The sequence below is a fragment of the Leptodactylus fuscus genome, chromosome 3 (assembly GCF_031893055.1).
Source record: "Leptodactylus fuscus isolate aLepFus1 chromosome 3, aLepFus1.hap2, whole genome shotgun sequence".
NCBI classification, from domain to species: domain Eukaryota; kingdom Metazoa; phylum Chordata; class Amphibia; order Anura; family Leptodactylidae; genus Leptodactylus; species Leptodactylus fuscus.
Window position 1 is genome coordinate 19,831,853 of NC_134267.1, and position 19,163 is coordinate 19,851,015.

The 19,163-nt window shown below is 42.2% G+C and overlaps 1 protein-coding gene across 1 annotated transcript; it reads right to left on the reverse strand.

Annotated features, from left to right (window-relative positions):
• Positions 1-654: 654 nt before the first annotated feature.
• On the reverse strand, positions 655-19,026 carry HHIPL2 (HHIP like 2). The gene is made up of 9 exons (XM_075269484.1): positions 18,700-19,026; positions 15,671-16,320; positions 13,642-13,785; positions 12,390-12,721; positions 8,687-8,813; positions 8,069-8,214; positions 7,214-7,295; positions 3,394-3,476; positions 655-1,895 (listed from the first exon to the last, which is right to left on the reverse strand). Exons 1-9 carry the CDS (start codon positions 19,024-19,026, stop codon positions 655-657), a joined length of 3,132 nt encoding a protein of 1,043 aa, XP_075125585.1.
• Positions 19,027-19,163: the final 137 nt, after the last annotated feature.

Consider the following 19,163-nt stretch of genomic DNA (forward strand, 5'->3'; position numbering starts at 1 on the left):
CGCATGTCCTCCTAGAGCAATCATCTCTCCTATTGATACTTGTACTATTCACTTGTACTCCCAAACTACTGCCACCTATGGACAAAAATATAACTACTATAATACTGCCAATGTACAATTTTGTAAATGAGAACGTGAAATGTCATGATGATTTGGTATACTGAATATTTTTTTATGTGTGGTATTCAGATGACACTTAATTTTTGGCCATACTCCTCCTCCTCTTCCTGGTCCTCCTCCTTCTTCTCCTCCTCTTCCTGGTCCTCCTCCTTTTCTTCTTCCTGGTCCTCCTCCTTCCTCTCCTCCTCTTCCTGGTCCTCCTCCTTCTCCTCCTTCACTTCCCGGTCCTCCTCCTTCTCCACCTCCTGCTCTTCCTGGTCCTCCTCCTCAACTTCCCTTGAAGAGGCACTGTTTCTGTATATGAGGATCTACCATCTGTCTGCAAAATTGGGGTGCTTGTTCTCATTTTGTATCAAGAAATTTTTCTTTTGAAGTTTTGGTATCTTTTTATTTTTTAAACAGTTTTTCTTTCTGAATTTCACAAAATTTTGCTGAAAATTTCTAGGCAGTGACTTTTCAGGGTCTCATCACTTCAGTAAGCTCATAAACCTACATAAGATGACTACAAGACATGGCACTCCTATATATCCGTCCTTACATCAGTTCTTTAGCCTCAGTTTGGTTTGGTACTAAACTACTTTGCTCCAGCAATGTCTCACTGGGTTGAGGTGAGGGTCTTGTTTCCATCTTTTGAGATGTCAATTTCTCCTTTTTAGCGTCTTTATCCTTTACTAGAACTTGAGGTTTTGATCTCCGTGACGCAGTTGGTTTTGGAATTTTTGCGTTCATTTTTGGAAATTTCGTAGGCTTGGGTTTCTTCAAGGTTTTGGTGGGTAATGTTTTTTTAACGCCAGGCACTGTGGTAGGTTCCTGTTTGACAGTGGCTTTAGTTGGCCTTGTATCTTCAACAAGTGGAGTCAAAAGATCCTCAGTTGGTCTCATGGATGACCAGGTCGGAGGTGGTTCGTTCATATCAAATTTTTTATTTGTGTTTCTCTTAGTTGCTCTCTTTCTCAAGGAATAGGCCAAGTTGCTTTCTTCTGCAGACTGGACAATGGGTTTAATTGTTGGTTTCGTTTTGTTTTTCTTTTGTTTTTTTGTATTGTCCTTCAAGAAAATTTCACTCTTTTCTTTTTCGTTAACTTTAGATGTCTTTGGCTTCAGCACATAATCTTTCGCATTTTTATCTTTTAGTTTATTCTTTGGACTTTTAGTTGGCTTCGGCATGTAATGATTTGAGTTTTTATCTTTTAGGTTTTTCTTTGGACTTTTAGTTGGCTTGTCTTTCTTGGAGGTCTTTGTACGTGGAAGTTTTTTGAGCTCTGACTTAGAAGGTGCTACATCATTTTTGGTCACTGAGGGATGATCACCTGTGGCTGTTGAGGGTCGAATGTGCTCAACAGATGGAGGTTTAGTCAACATGTCCTCAGTTGGTCTCATTGGTTGAGTAGATGGAGATGGTTTATTGACCACATCTTTAGAAGGCATCTCTGAAGTTGGGGTTGGTGAAAGCCTCCTATTAGTTTCACTTGGCTCTTCATCCTTATCTGATGACGCTTTAATTTTGGAAGCTCTTGTAGGATTCTTTAATCTGTCATTGGAAGATGGTGGTTGGGTAGTGGTCAAAGGAGACATCTTTGTTTCTTGAGTTGGTTCCGTCTTCTCTGCAGGACTCTTTGTTACTTCTATGGGTGAAGGTTGAGTTGAAATGGGTTTTTTAGTGGTTGTAACCTTAACAGGAGCTTTAGTGGTGGTTTTCTGTGGCTTTGGTGATAATTTTATAGGTTTCTTAATTAGTGGTTTAATGTCTTCATTGAGTAATTCAAGAACAGTCCCTGGAAAATAACAAAAAGTCAGTGTAAACATCTGTAAGGGCTAATGGAGGGAGGACATACTGCCGAATTTCAGCATGTGATGATGAAATGTACATTCATTGAAGAACCTTCACAACCTTCCATATACAGTACCATATATGTGTATGGGTGAAATGGCACAATCAATGCTAATACTAATTTGGTTGTACCCCTACCAACTGTATTCTACTGTCTATGACACATTTAGCCCTGTTGCACCAAAAACAGACTGATTATACTTATATGTATAGTATTGATGCAACTCTGTGTCTAAAATGTAACTGCACCTTTATTGAAACAAACCATTTAGTGTGGAAGATTGAATTAATGGTATGACCCTGAGTTCGGGAGGAGGAAGAGACAGTCTCTTCAACTCTGTTGGGTCTTCTTCCCAAGTAGGAGAAGAAAGGAGACTAAGCTAAAGCCACTGGTTTTACTGGCCTCAAGCAATATCAAAGTCATCCCTCGTGTTGTTCTGCAGTCAGGAGATGGGAGAAATCCCTGCTTTTTTTTGTAGAAGTTGTGTACAAGAGAAGACTGTGAGGGTAATATGAAACTTACATTAAAAATACAGTTTGTTTGACACAAGTCAGATAAGGCAAGCTTTTTGGATATGCACTCCATAGCCAGAGCAGTGCAAATACATTGTGCATTAAGGGCCTAATAGTGCACTATTAAAGAGGGAGACTACCCCACCATGGAAGGAGGAACCATCTAAAAACTTAGCTCCCAAACTGTGTACCTCCAGCATCTGAAAGAAACTGTTTCATATTACTTGTTTTTCATCAGTAAATTGAGTTTTCACATTTCTACAGTCGGCTGAGTCTCACTCCTGCACCATCAAGAGTACTCCAACCACCACCAGGCTCAGACCAGGACTAGGACATTTCCTGGGGGAAACACTATTACCGCCACGAGACACCCTCCAGACTTCTTCAGCACTATACCAGATTTTGAGGTACGATGATAGAAATCCTTTCCATTGTGACCACATCTACTGCTACTCCCAACCTCCTGGCTTTTCCTACTGGGCTTCTGTACCTTCACCATCTCCACCATCTCCAACTTTTTGTATCCTTCAATAGGTGCTGCTCCACTGATGCCAGTGCAATTGGAATTTTTTTCTCTTGCCACTAATATTCCTGAACAGTCATTTCTGTTAGTGTTCCCAATATGCAAATGAGGTTCCCTACTGTCAGTTGGGTGGTCCTGGGCTGGAGTAGAAGGGGATTTAATGGAATTGGCGAAAGGTCCTCTTTTGGTCCCATCCCTATGACTGCCCTAAATGGGCTAAAATGCCTATGTTGAAGGAGTTTGGACAAGCCTTACCCCTTTTCAGACTGGGACATGCTCAAATTCCAACAAAATTACCAAAAAATTGTGACAGTTGGTGAGTATATGTCTTATTTGAGCATGAGGACATCATAGAAGGAGGTCCCTTATTCCAGATACATTAACTACAACTTTTACCGGTACTTACTTTCACGTGGGACAAATGGAATGACTTTACTTCTCGTCTTCACTGGCACAGGTTTGTATGTACATTTTCCAGGGGGCGCTCTCCTAAAAAAAAATAAAAAATAAAGAGACATATTCATTAAATTAAAAACACAGGTAGAATAGACTAAATATTCCTACCATTGTTACGTGACAAGGCCCTCAGGATAGCCGTAATGGACCATTATGGCTGAAAACATCTGCGTATATTTCTGAATAACGGGAAATGATGTGAAGCCATCTGCCACTTCAAGGAACGTGAATGGAGTCTTGTTACAGATTTCTCCGAACTACTCCAAAAAATTACTGAAGCAGGTGAAACGCATTAACTAAAGCAGAAAATACCATCTAATCAAAGAACCCCTGCAGAGAGGAGGGTCTGGATATATGGCGTCTGCCACGGTGACTTAATAATGTTGTAATGCTGTAAACAGAAACTAACCCAGCATCGGTGTGCACAATGCCAGTATGGTGTCCCTACAGCGCTATAGGTGGAGGTATTCTCCTATAGAAACTGGGAATGTCACTCTGCCTCCTAATGGTGTGATGATGTGTTCACCCCTACTAGTGATACGAGGAAACATAAAACTCAGGGAGATGTACAGGACATCCTGACACTGCCACATGTGTTGTCTCTCATGGCAGGGCGGACAACTGGTCCCAGCAGGATAATGCTCACCCACATACACAAGGGTTCCCCAGGAATGTCTCCACCAGATTACAACACTTCCTGGTCACCAGATTTATCATCAATGCACCATTTATAGGACCAGCTTGGACGTCACCAACCTACGAGTGTACAGGATCTACAGGCCCGGCTGTAACATCTGTGGTACTGCTATATACCATACAGAGCCTGTATATACCTCCATGTCCTGCTGTATCTCATCTTGTATCCAGACTACAGGTGTAACATCTGTGGTAAATGTACTGCTATATACCATACAGAACCTGTATATACCTCCATGTCCTGCCGTATCTCATCTTATATCCAGACTACAGGCCCGGCTGTAACATCTGTGGTAAATGTACTGCTATATACCATACAGAGCCTGTATATACCTCCATGTCCTGCTGTATCTCATCTTGTATCCAGGTTAGAGGCGCCAACAGGATCATAGAGTCTTCACCCAATTGTCCAGTTCTTCCCAGTAACCTTCTCCTTTGGCTGTAATATTGTTATCACTTCCATGTTGTTAGGCCACGACAACAACTCCTGTTTGAATATTTTATTTCCATGTTTTTTATCATTCTTATTTCAGTAATGCCGTATCTATCTATCCTGAGATTTCCAGTACTACAAGACGTTTCCGGAGTGTAGCTATATTAGTCACACCCAACCCTGGTGCTGTAGGGGGCGCTCTGCCACATCAGGTGATATTAAAGGCAGGTGCACGGTGGGAGACGCAGTAGCTCCATATTTAGCACAGGGGCCGAGGCGCTTCAGGTTACATCTCTGACCGGGTTATCTGTTTACATTTACAAAAATCCTCTAGTTCATGTGAGCGCAAACAGCTGCAAGAAATCATGGAAGGTCTGGTAATAACACAGTATACGGTATATACCCCCCAATGTCTTGAGAATCCATCACTGCACTCTTTTATATGCGCTGGCAGGAGCCCGCAGTGTGACATTCTATAAAGTGTTGGCCCCAAAGACACATACAATGAGCTGACGGCTGATTTACGGCTTAGAAGTTCCATGTAGGCCCTGGTGTTATGCGGTATTCATGTTACGGGACACCAAAGATTAGAAGAGCGCCACAGATTTATGCAAATCGAGTGTAATCGTTATATCATGACATATTCTGCAAATGTGTCATCTATTTTCAAGATCTCTGCTTGCTGTCAGAGAAGATACGGTTAAACATGTATGTGGCTAAGGGGCAATGGACACTGAGTTTTTGTGTGTGCCCTGATTTTGACGTGGAATTTTTCAGCACAGAAAAAAACACCTGGCGTTTTTGGTGCGTTTTTTGCCAATCCCCGCCCAATTCCATGACGTGGAATTTCCGCATGCCATTGACTGCGTTGGTTTTTGCAGTTGGAATCCGCCTGAAGCAGCGCCGCACCTCTCATGAGGCGACCTGAAGCGACCGCTTCAGGCGGCGCTATGCCAGGGCCCCGGGGGGGCGGCATTTTTGCTGACCTAAGCCAGACCAGGACAAGATGTCCTGGAATGGCTTAGCGTCACCATCTCGGCAGCCCGGCACGGGAAGCGAGCGGTGGATTGGGGAGACCCTGTGGACGCAGCGCTGCTCCAGCTACCTCCCCTCACGCTTAGCAGAGAGCAGGTCCTCTCCCTGCCTGCTCTCTGCTTGCTAACGCCGCCCCGTCTGCCCCCCCCCCCCTCCTTCTGTCGTCCGCCTCAGGCGGCAAGAAAGCTAGGTTCACCCCTGGCCTGAAGGAAGCTTTTTTTGTGGAAAAATTCCATGAGTAGAAAAAAACCCCATAGAACTCTATGGAGCGGCGTCTTTCCACGCGGTTTCTGACACTTATTCAGCATCAAAATCAGCGCACAAAAACTCCGTGTGCGTTGACCCCATGTAAGGCGGCGCTCATTCTGAAACATAAACATGTGTCAGAGTCAGCACTTCAAAACAGAATCCCATTGACTTTAATGGGTTCTGTCTTACGCATGCTACACATTGAAATCAATGGGAGGCTTTTTAACCCATTGATTTCAATGTGTTCCACGCGTTAAACAGAACCCATTGAAGTCAATGGGATTCTGTTTTGAAGCGCTGACTCTGACACGTGTTCACGTGTCAGCATGAGTGCCGCGTTACATTGTGTGCACAGGCCCTAAGACTTCTTGCTGGTAACAGCTTATCACAGCTGTATCCGGAGTATAACATGAGATTCCGTTTATCCACGATATTAATTCATTGCTAATCACATTTTGTAACAAACGGCAACAACTTGGGTGACATTTGTTCTCATTGTGAACAAGAAACAACCAACCAAACAAACGCAGATTGTGAGCCCCATATAGGGATCATAGTCTATCATTGTAGAATGGGAGGAAATCCACGCAAACACGGGGAGAACATACAAACTCCTTACAGATGTTGTTCCTGGCAGGATTCAAACTCAGGACTCCAGCGCTGCAAGGCTGCAGTGCTAACCACTGAGCCAACATGTTGCCCCTGTTATAGATCGTTTCTGTGCCTTGCCCGACAAGTGGGCAGGGCTTGTCAGAATGGGACAGAGCTTGCTATGTAATTTTTTTTGCTGTCTTTTTGTTTCCCAAAATGCATTGTGAACCAATGGCTTCTCCTTCCCTACTGATTCCCACTCCCTTCACTTTTCTCCTCTGCAAACAATTTTTTCCCCAGGTCTCAATTTTTTTGCCTCAATTTACGTAAAATTACAAAAAGATACAAGTGGTCTGACAGAATTGAAAAGCTTTAGCCGTAATTTTATGAAAACCACGGAGAAAACAACTGTCACCATTTTTAAGCCCAAACTAAAATTTTGCAAATTTTATGAGAAAAACAGGAATCTGTTGTTGGAAAAAGTTAAAGCAAAAAAAATGTAAGTAAAAAAACCCATCACCTGGGCATAAGATTGGAAAGGGACCATTGTGCAGTCATTGCATTGGAACATTTCTACAATGGACACATCTACAAAACCCTATCCACACGCCACGTACAGAAAGTTGGTGTTTTCTAATTTTGCTAGCATGATGGGGAGGTCATTTCAAAAATTTGTTTTGTGACCCAGTTTTTCTAGATAGTTTTTTGTCCAGGGCCTATTACAATAAATAGTAAATAGAGAAAACACCAAAAAATATATACGCACCTAGATGGGTCTACAAGTCGATATATTGTTCCGTATGGGGATAAAGATGTTGGGTCCGATGTGGAGAGAAAATACAGTTCCCCTGTTAAAATAAGAGAATTTTTTAGATTTTTGGCCACAGGTCACCACCACTTTTAAATTAAAGGGGTTCTCCAGAACTTTAAGGACCTATCCACAGGATGGATCAGTGTTACAGAAACTGACCTTCAGGACTCTCACTAACCAGAAAAACAAAGTAGCCACAATGGTACAACTTGGCCAGTTCAACTAGGTGAAGTACAAGACGCTGTAACCCATATGGACAGGCGGCTGTGACTGTAAATACTGAAGGCATCTACATTGTGCTGATTGACTTGGACTACCATGGAAGGTGACCTTGCTCCCAACCACGGGGGAACTAGATGGAGTAAACCTTAACTGGGATCTCCTCTCCATCCAACCCTAGAAGGTGCCACCAATATTAGGCCCACCTGCTTTTATATTTTTGGGCAAGACAATATAAAATGGCTCTTCTGTGGTACCAGGAGGTGACAACCAGGGCATCTGACCAGTGCCCTTGTTTCGTTTGCCAGCCCACAAGGACTGGGTCCGCAGGAGCAAACTCAAAGTGAAGCATTATTATTGGCTGCTGATTATCATTGGCGCTGTTATGTGGGCACAACTTAGTAGTATTATTTGGATACTCGATGGTGGTGGTATTTGGGCATGGTATGCCATTTTTATTAGGGTATAAAGTGTATATGATTCCGTTTTACATATGTACATAATTATGGGGACAAATGGTGTGGTGGGGCCCTACTTTATTTGGTGGTCTAGGGCCCCATCTTGTACAAAATCAGCTGCACATGAAATTACCGGCTTCATCCTCTGCAAAGGAGATAATGAACTTGCTATAGGTGTTGACCAGCTTGGGGAATGCACAGACGGTCGCGTCTCCCATACAGATGTCCTGCTTGGTCCATTGTTTAGTGGTCTCATCCTCGTGCAACGCCATCAGACGTCTACAGGAAGAAAACAAAGCAAAGATACTAATGAGCTAGGGTCCTGGTTCTCAAGATTCTGGAGAGAATTGGCTCACTTCACTTGGACCCGCTATCTATTTATCTATCTATTTCAAAATTATCTATCTATCTATCTATCTATCTATCTATCTATCTATCTGTCTACCTCTTATCTATCTATCTATCTATCTATCTCCTATCTATCTATCTATCTATCTATCTATCTATCTATCTATCTCATATTTATCTATCTATCTATCTATCTATCTATCTATCTATCTATCTATCTCCTATCTATCTATCTATCTATCTATCTATCTATCTATCTATCTATCTATCTATCTCATATTTATCTATCTATCTATCTATCTATCTATCTATCTGTCTACCTCTTATCTATCTATCTATCTATCCTGAATTTCTCTATTGATAATTTATTTTATTTTATTTCTACTAGTTAGTCTAAACTTACCCATTCATGAAGTCTCCAAAGATGTATATTCCATTTAAATTTGGAGATTCACAACCTCGATATACATAACCACCGGTGACTGATTTACCAACACTGTGCCCATAAGCAAAAATTGGTAGAATATCATCTGTAATGACAAACTTCTCTGAATGTAATCCATTATTTACACACATAAAGTCCAAAGAACATTTTATAATGCAGATCCCCATTTTCCCTTCTAAAAACATAAAGCACATAGTGCGAATTACAAAAATATTGGGCTATTTTGTGGACCCAAAATGTCTTCTATCTCAAAATTCAGTGAAGATTGCTATCATATGAAGCATTAGACATATAACAGTATTATATAATTAGCTATCTATCTCCTATCTATCCATCCATCTATCTATCTATCTATCTCTCTTGATCTATCTATCTATCTATCTATCTATCTATCTATCTATCTATCTATCTATCTATCTCCTATCTATCTATCTATCTATCTATCTATCTATCTCCTATCTATCTATCTATCTATCTATCTATCTATCTATCTATCTATCTATCTATCTCCTATCTATCTATCTATCTATCTATCTCCTATCTATCTATCTATCTATCTCCTATCTATCTATCTATCTATCTATCTATCTATCTATCTATCTATCTATCTCTCTTGATCTATCTATCTATCTATCTATCTATCTATCTCCTATCTATCTATCTATCTATCTATCTATCTCCTATCTATCTATCTATCTATCTATCTATCGATCTCCTATCTATCTATCTCCTATCTATCTATCTATCTATCTATCTATCTATCTATCTATCTATCGCTCTATTAGAGATGAGCGAGTAGTATTCGATCGAATACCTCCCCTGCATAGTTATTGGTGTAATTGGTCGAATACCACGTGGTAAACGCAGTAAAAATTCGATGCCCCTCCCACCTTCCCTGGCGCTTTTTTACACCAATAACTATGCAAGGAGGTACTTGATCGAATACTACTCGCTCATCTCTACTATCTATCTCATATCTATCTATTTATCTATCTAGTAGAAAAAAATGCAGAAGCACCACAGCATACAAACCGGGTGTAGAGCCAAACTAGAAGATGGCAAATCTTCAACTTTACATAAGAAGTGGAAAAATGGCAGCACTGCAACAATTAGAAAATGTGTGAGTTTATTCCAAGCAGAGTGACATTTTGGTTCTTAAAAGGTTCGTAAAAAGGTTCTGATAAGAACCGAAACGTCGCTCTGCTTGGAATAAACCCACACGTCTTCTAATTGTTGGAGTGCTGCCATTTTTTCCACTTCCTATCTATCTATCTATCTATCTATCTATCTATCTATCTATCTATCTATCTATCTATCTATCTATCTACAGTCCTATGAAAAAGTTTGGGCACCCCTATTAATCTTAATCATTTTTAGTTCTAAATATTCTGGTGTTTGCAACAGCCATTTCAGTTTGATATATCTAATAACTGATAGACACAGTAATATTTCAGGATTGAAATGAGGTTTATTGTACTAACAGAAAATGTGCACTATGCAATAAACCAAAATTTGACCAGTGCAAAAGTATGGGCACCTCAACAGAAAAGTGACATTAATATTTAGTAGATACTCCTTTTGCAAAGATAACAGCCTCTAGTCGCTTCCTGTAGCTTTTAATCAGTTCCTGGATCCTGGATGAAGGGATTTTGGACCATTCTTCTTTACAAAACAATTCAAGTTCAGTTAAGTTTGATGGTGGCCGAGCATGGACAGCCCGCTTCAAATCATCCCACAGATGTTCAATGATATTCAGGTCTGGGGACTGGGATGGCCATTCCAGAACATTGTAATTGTTCCTCTGCATGAATGCCTGAGGATTTGGAGCGGTGTTTTGGATCATTGTCTTGCTGAAATATCCATCCCCAGCGTAACTTCAACTTCGTCACTGATTCTTGAACATTATTCTCAAGAATCTGCTGATACTGAGTGGAATCCATGCGACCCTCAACTTTAACAAGATTCCCGATGCCGGCATTGGCCACACAGCCCCAAAGCATGATGGAACCTCCACCAAATTTTACAGTGGGTAGCATGTGTTTTTCTTGGAATGCTGTTTCTTTTTGGACGCCATGCATAACGCCTTTTTTTATAACCAAACAACTCAATCTTTGTTTCCAAAATGAAGCTGCCTTGTCCAAATGTGCTTTTTCATACCTCAGGCAACTCTATTTGTGGCGTACGTGCAGAAACGGCTTCTTTCTCATCACTCTCCCATACAGCTTCTCCTTGTGCAAAGTGCGCTGTATAGTTGACCGATGCACAGTGACACCATCTGCAGCAAGATGATGCTGCAGCTCTTTGGAGGTGCTCTGTGGATTGTCCTTGACTGTTCTCACCATTCTTCTTCTCTGCCTTTCTGATATTTTTCTTGGCCTGCCACTTCTTGGCTTAACAAGAACTGTCCCTGTGGTCTTCCATTTCCTTACTATGTTCCTCACAGTGGAAACTGACAGGTTAAATCTCTGAGACAACTTTTTGTATCCTTCCCCTGAACAACTATGTTGAACAATCTTTGTTTTCAGATCATTTGAGAGTTGTTTTAAGTAGCCCATGATGCCACTCTTCAGAGGAGATTCAAATAGGAGAACAACTTGCAATTGGCCACCTTAAATACCTTTTCTCATGATTGGATACATCTGGCTATGAAGTTCAAAGCTCACTGAGGTTACAAAAACAATTTTGTGCTTCAGTAAGTCAGTAAAAAGTAGTTAGGAGTATTCAAATCAATAAAATGATAAGGGTGCCCATACTTTTGCACCGGTCAAATTTTGGTTTAATGCATATTGCACATTTTCTGTTAGTACAATAAACCTCATTTCAATCCTGAAATATTACTGTGTCCATCAGTTATTAGATATATCAAACTGAAATGGCTGCTGCAAACACCAAAATATTTAGAACTAAAAATGATTAAGATTAATAGGGGTGCCCAAACTTTTTCATAGGACTGTATCTATCTATCTATCTATCTATCTATCTATCTATCTATCTATCTATCTAATAATGCTATCTATCTGCATCTTTGGACAGACAGCCAAATGGGAATTTTACTATTTACCTAATGTCTTCCTCCTGTCCATCCATACTTCCTTCCTCCCTCCCTTCCTTCTTTCCTTCCTTCCACTCTCACTCACTCTCTACCTTCCCTTCCTACTTCCTTTCCTCCTTCCTTTCCTTCTTTCATCCCTTACTTTTTTCCTTTCTACCCTTCCTCTCTCCCCTCTACTTTTCCTCAATTGTTTCCTTCCCTTATGCTTTCCTTCTCTCTTCTTTCTTTCTTTCCTTCCTTTCTTTCCTTTCTCCTTTCCTTCTTTCTCGGCCTCCCCCATTTAAGAATGCCCGACAGTCAACAAAAAAACAAGTCCCACTCATTTGTAGCAGCCCATCCACTGCACAGTGTACAGGCTCATACACTGCCAGCTCTGTACACTGTGCTCCAAAAACCAGATGACTGGGCTTTCGGGCTATTGGAACCTCACACATCTGATATGAATGGCCTATCTTAAAGATAGGCCATCAATGTCCAGTCTTAGGCAACATGTTCTGAAGGATCCAAATAATGGAATTGTTCTTAAGATCCTGGGCAAATGTCTCAACCCATGAAAGCGACTGTGAATTATAAAGAAAAAGTTACCAAGAAACCATAAAGATTACTTACGTAAAGAAGAATTGAGGCAAAGCATTATGTCAAAACATTCAAATCCCTCCTTGGCCCGCCAACCATAGTTTCCACCTTTAACAATTATGTCAACTTCTTCATAACGGCTTTGGCCAACATCACCACAGAAGATTCTCCCTCTTCCTTTCCCAGTCACTCGATCTCCTTGGTCAACAGAACATCTCCACATGTTCCTTGTTCCATAGGCATAAACTTCTGGAGCAGCATGACGCTCTGATACAAATGGATTATCTCGTGGGATTCCATAGGGCTTTCCCGGAGCTCTTTCACCATCTACATCTATCCGGAGAACTTTACCCAACAAAGTGCTTCTGAAATTAGAAAGCAGAATAAATTCTTTAAGAATGTTTTGAAAAATTAAGACTTCAGGTAGTGGCCAAAAATTGTGGAGGTACCCAACCTACTACTAAAACTTAGACCCCACCTTTCTCCCTATGACAACCACTTGTAGGAGTGGTGGACACATATTTACGGGGCCATCTCCACTAAACTCTATGGCATTTAAGGAGACAGCTGAACCAACGAGACCCTTAGACTTCAAAAAGGATTAAGTCATGCAGATTCCATTGGTCCTGAAGGTTAGGGTGGTCCCATGTGCCTTCCTATTATCTGGGTATGGGAATTGAAGAGTCATAGAGGGAAGTGACTGAATATTGTGGAAGAAGAACATTTTTGAAGGATCTCTTTCCAAAGCAATTTGGCCTGTTGAATTTTATTAGTCACACTACATAACCATAATATAGTGAGTAAGTCTAAGGTGGCCACAAGACCAACTATGACTATGGGTTACACAATGTGGAACCCAAAGCTTTTGGTCCCTTCTCTACTCTACCATGAAGGAGAAGCTACTGGAGCTCTGCCAGTCTGAAATGAAGACCCACCAAGGCTACGAAATTCAACAAAGGACAATCCAAGACCATGAGAATATTTTGATGGAAAATATTCCAGATTAGTGGATCTTTTTGTCACTCCCACTCAAAATAGAAGAAAGTAGGACTTCCAGGATCATAAGTTCCCAGAAGTCTTCTAAGTCTGGAGCGTTACCAAAAGAATTGTAGTCATTTTGATCTCCTTAGGCATGTTTCACTCTTGTGCTGCTGCTTCATTTGGTTCTCAAGAACTTCAGGTTCATAATAAAATTGGACATATTATTAGACCACAATAACATCTGAACCACTGAGTGCTACCCTAAAAACATATATTCCAAGGAGAAAGAATCTGTATTTCTTACTTGTTCTGTCCATTTCCAAATTCTCCATGTGGATCTCCAAGTTCTCCTCCATCTCCGGTGAATATGTACAGATATCCATCCACACCAAAAAGTATTTGCCCCCCATTGTGGTTTCTGTAGGGTTCCACAACTTCCAAAATGATTCTGTGAGTAGCACAAAAAGTGGAACAAAATGTGAAAGGATAATTTCATCGAGGAAAACCTAAAACAATGACAACACCAGATTTATCACATGGCAGACACCACAGACCCCGACAGACTACACAGATTTCTAAATTTGGTGGAATTTGCCATGGAGGCTCTTAATGCTATCTCCAGATGGATACGTGAACCTGGCATCAAAGGGATTGTCCATTAGGAAAGTTTTTAACCAGCTATATAAGCACTGTTTCTATTTTTAACCTATTTTGAAAAAAAATTTCGCTACCAAAACACCCCTATGTTCTTAAGATGTAATTTGGAGAGAAATTTGAGTCTTCCACCTCAGAATCCTCTCCATGTACCAGCCCTATAGCACTCACAGTAGAGACTCAATCAAGGAAACCACGGCAAGGTCAAGCAGGTTGATTCTTGTTGAATCAAGAGTCCGTCACATCCTACCATTGAAACAATAGGAGGAAGATTTGAGTTGGTAGTTGGAGATAGGAGACCACGTCTCATTCCTTTCCAAATTACACCCGTGAACATTCTCTTAGGGTGAGGTTTTTGGTGCTGATTTAGCTGCGTATGTTGAGTCAAAATCCAGAATGGTTTCAAAAGGAAAAGGAATTATAAAGGCAGCGCTTATACTTCTATCTGCTGCTAAATCTACTCCTAGCATTGACTCAAAAAAGCGCAGCTAAATTTGTAACATAAAACTTGTGACATCACCAGAACCAGCATATCACCCCAGCCCTGCAGATAGATAGGTTAATGTCACCAGAACCAACATATCACTCCAGCCCTGCAGATAGATAGGTTACTGTCACCAGACCCAGCATATCACCCCAGCCCTGCAGATAGATAGGTTAGTGTCACCAGGACCAGCATATCACCCCAGACCTGCAGATAGATAGGTTAGTGTCACCAGACCCAGCATATCACCCCAGCCCTGTAGATAGATAGGTTAGTGTCACCAGAACCAGCATATCACCCCAGCCCTGAAGATAGATAGGTTAGTGTCACCAGAATCAGCATATCACCCCAGTCCTGCAGATAGATAGGTTAGTGTCATCAGAATCAGCATATCACCCCAGGCCTGAAGATAGATAGGTTTTGTGTCACCAGAAACAGTATATCACCCCAGCCCTGCAGATAGATAGGTTAGTGTCACCAGAACCAGAATATCACCATAGCCCTGCAGATAGATAGGTTAGTGTCACCAGAACCAGCATATCACCCCAGCCCTGCAGATAGATAGGTTACTGTCACCAGAACCAGCATATCACTCCAGTCCTGCAGATAGATAGGTTAGTGTCATCAGGACCAGCATATCACCCCAGCCCCGCAGATAGATAGGTTAGTGTCACCAGAATCAGCATATCACCCCAGCCCTGAACATAGATAGGTTAGTGTCACCAGAATCAGCATATCACCCCAGGCCTGAAGATAGATAGGTTAGTGTCATCAGAAACAGTATATCACCCCAGCCCTGCAGATAGATAGGTTAGTGTCACCAGAACCAGCATATCACCCCAGCCCTGCAGATAGATAGGTTACTGTCACCAGAACCAGCATATCACTCCAGTCCTGCAGATAGATAGGTTAGTGTCATCAGGACCAGCATATCACCCCAGCCCCGCAGATAGATAGGTTAGTGTCACCAGAAACAGCAAATCACCCCAGGCCTGCAGATAGATAGGTTTGTGTCACCAGAACCAGCATATCACCCCAGCCCTGAAGATAGATAGGTTACTGTCACCAGAACCAGCATATCACCCCAGACCTGCAGATAAATAGGTTAGTGTCACCAGACCCCGCATATCACCCTAGCCCTGCAGATAGATAGGTTAGTGTCACCAGAACCAGCATATCACCCCACTCAGTTTACCTTTCAGAATGTCGATCCGCCCTATTTATGTCAAAGGGAAACACTCGGAATTCACTAATACGGATTTTCTCCACATATTCATCATCAATTACAGAATAGTAAACATAAAATTTCCCATTTCTTCGAAATTTGGGATGGAATGCCATTCCAAGAAGTCCCCGTTCATCTCCGTGCCATGGACTTGATACAACGCTCTCCTGCAGGTATAGGAAAGGTTCTTCTAATCGTCCACCGTCGGGCAAGTAGACCCAGACTATACCAACCTGCTCAGCCACAAACATTCTATGAGTACCGTCATTAGCATGGACCATCAAGACCGGGTTCCTCAACCCATTGGCCACCTCCACTAAGCACATTTTGAGGCAACCTTCTTGGTCTTCAACCACGGCCCCGAGGTTGTTATTCAGGTCCATGTTTTGTAGCACATCTGGAAAACAATAATCTGGATCTGGTAGTTCAAGAAGATGGCAAAATTGATCCCTGTCCTTTGCGGACTCTAATATGTTCTTGTCGGTCGTCATGAGTGGGATGGTGCTATGGCAGTTAAAGTAGAAGTCTGAACAAAATGGAAAACAGAGGCCAGGAAGAGGCAACAGAGGTGTTCTGGGATCTTCAGCATCGTATAAATGGGCCGCATATGGAGAACATTCCTGAAAGAAAATCAAAGTATGATCAATGACAACAGTCTTCTCAATCGGGTTTTCCAACTTTTTCTCGAATTCTTACACTCATGGCTTACACATGTGGTTTTTGCATCAATTTATACTAAAGCATAGCCAAAAATAAAACCATATCACTCAGTACTTCAATAGTTGTGCTCCAAATGTCTGGAAGATACTTCCTCTTGGCCATTTTAATCTCAGCCAAAGCCTAGAATAGATCTTTTCATTCCCTGTCTGACAAGACAGGAGAACAGGAGTGGGCAGCCTTGGACAAAACTCGCTCAGAACCGGAGAGGGCAGCCTTGGTGAGGTAGATATCTGCTGAAGTAATACAGAAATGACTAGAAATTGATTGTAGAGGGTGAAGGCCAACCTCTCCACTTAGCTACCTTAGGTGGGTGACCGTAGGTGGCCATGTTGAGTGTGATGGGACAACCTCACAACATTCATTTCTACAACTATCCATGGGTTTGCCTGTCCATATTGGACCACACTTGTCAGCATTGCTTTGACAGCCTCCTGTCTGATCTTAGTTAATCACTATGGCCTATGAAAAAGTGGACCACAAAGGCCTCAACATGGGGCGCGCCAATATCATGATGATTACGTCAAGGTGTCATGATGTTAGTGTGGGCCACGTGAACGATGCTGCCCAATCACAAGTCTCATTGGTCCCCCTGGGTGCGTGACACCAGTCAGGAAGAGGACACCACAGGACCACGAAACACAGGGAAGGATGAAAGAGGGGTGAGACAAGGTGAGTATAGGAATTTATTATGTTGTCGCACCTCCCCCGGGCCTCTTCTTATAGGATAGCGGTTGGCTGGTGAAGGACGCCAAGTTTTGGGTTTGGATGAAGCAGCCAATCACAGCGCAGTTTTAATTGTTTAGGAACAGAATACAAAATGAAATCTGTGCTGTGATTGGTTGCTAAGGGCAATGAAAACCATTTTTCTCTTTTGATGTTTATACCTATTTTTATATGTGAAGATTTACCAGTTTATGAAGAAATTATTTATTGGTGAAGGATTGATAGTTCGATAACGCACCGAACAGGGAGGCCCCAGAAACTCCTCATAGTTAGACTAGGCCGCCATACTCATGGTCTTCCATTGAAAACGGTCTACAACAATAGCAGGCACAAACAGAACCTAAGGGACCACATTGACCATAATGGGGTCCTTTGGGTGTCCATTATTTTTAACTGAAATTGAGAGGACTTTTTGGTTCAGTGACTTGTGATGGATCGGGCCGGATGGACACCTGGTACACATGTGAATCCATAGAAAACTCGTGGAAACACATCGATTTTGGCAGAACTGGATGGAATTTTATTATATGTATGGTGTCTCCCAATTCTAACCCAACTAAGGATTGAAGGATTGGACACAATTATTATTATTACGCCTCCCACATCATGTTCATGAAAGCGAGAGCGATGATGAGGGAGTTGCACTAAATGTCATATAGAAGATATGAAGCTGGTGTCGATTACAGTCTAGGCCAGGGGTCCTCAAACTGCGGCCCGCGGGCCACATGTGGCCCGCCAAGCACTTCTGTCTGGCCCCGCTGACAACGCCAGCAGGCGTGCATTTATAATGAAGCTCCTGAGGAGCTCGGGCCAGGCCATGGAGCGCACTTCACTTTACCTATTGGAGGGCACCGCTCCCAATGTCTGTGCAACCTGCTCTGCCTCTGGCCCACTGTTTAAAAAGTTTGAGGACCCCTGGTCTAGGCGAATGGCTTGGTGTAGGGGCCGCTGCGTTTATGAAGAGGCATGTGCATTGTTATAAATGACAGCTCCGACCTTCGTAAATATGCCCCATTGACTTTCAGTGCCTGATCCTGATGTTCTCAAGGGAGATAAGCCACCTCCAGCTTAACCAAAAATTTGTTTTCAAAAATTGCAGTATGCTGTCCCACCACTAGGACGTCTACTGATTATGAGAATGGGGTGTTGCAGATTTTTCCATGTATGAATGGAGTTATGCACACGTATGCTGTATCTGACAGTCCAATACAGATGAATGGAATGATAGAAGGCATGCATGTCCGCCATTCCATTCATAGGACTTCACTTCTGGTCGGACAGGACCCAAGTGGTTGAACCACTACAAATATACATTATGGACTATCCTGCATAAGAATTGGAATCTGATTTTAAATTGCTACAATGTCATTAAACAATCCAAATCTCAAGTCTCAATGGTATTGAATAGGGTTTAGGTAGGACTGTATCCGGGCGATCATTAGATACAAGTATTCATGAAATCACAACAGGACACCGAGTACAAAGTCAGCACTGCTACATCTGGGCACGGTGCATTTATCACTACCAACTACAACCAACATACATAGCGAACCTACCTGACATAAAATATCCTTGACGTAATCCCCGCACAGCTCTTGCTCCTTATAGTCATAGTGGTCCATGACGGACCAGTATCTCTCTGCTATGATGTTGTCCTTCTCTTGGTCGCAGCATCCAAATTCTTGATACTGGGAGCAAAATTCCAAGTGTATGGGGGGCTTGAAAGGGGGTCCAAAGTCCAAGCATTGTGGGTGAGCAAAGACACCTGTCTGTAATATGAAGGAGAAGACAGAAATCATGAGGAACCTTCTGGGGGACGCATCTTCCTTCCAGTCTATGAACACCAGCCTGGACCATCTTGAGGCTGGAACTGATGGAGTCATCTCCACCAGGATGAGATGCTCATGTGCTGCACACCAGTGTGTCTTCAGATATATCCCAGCCCCATATGCTCTCCTCCCCTACATCTTTATTACTTTATCCTTTATGTCTGTCTATGCCCAGCCCCTTACCAGTTCCA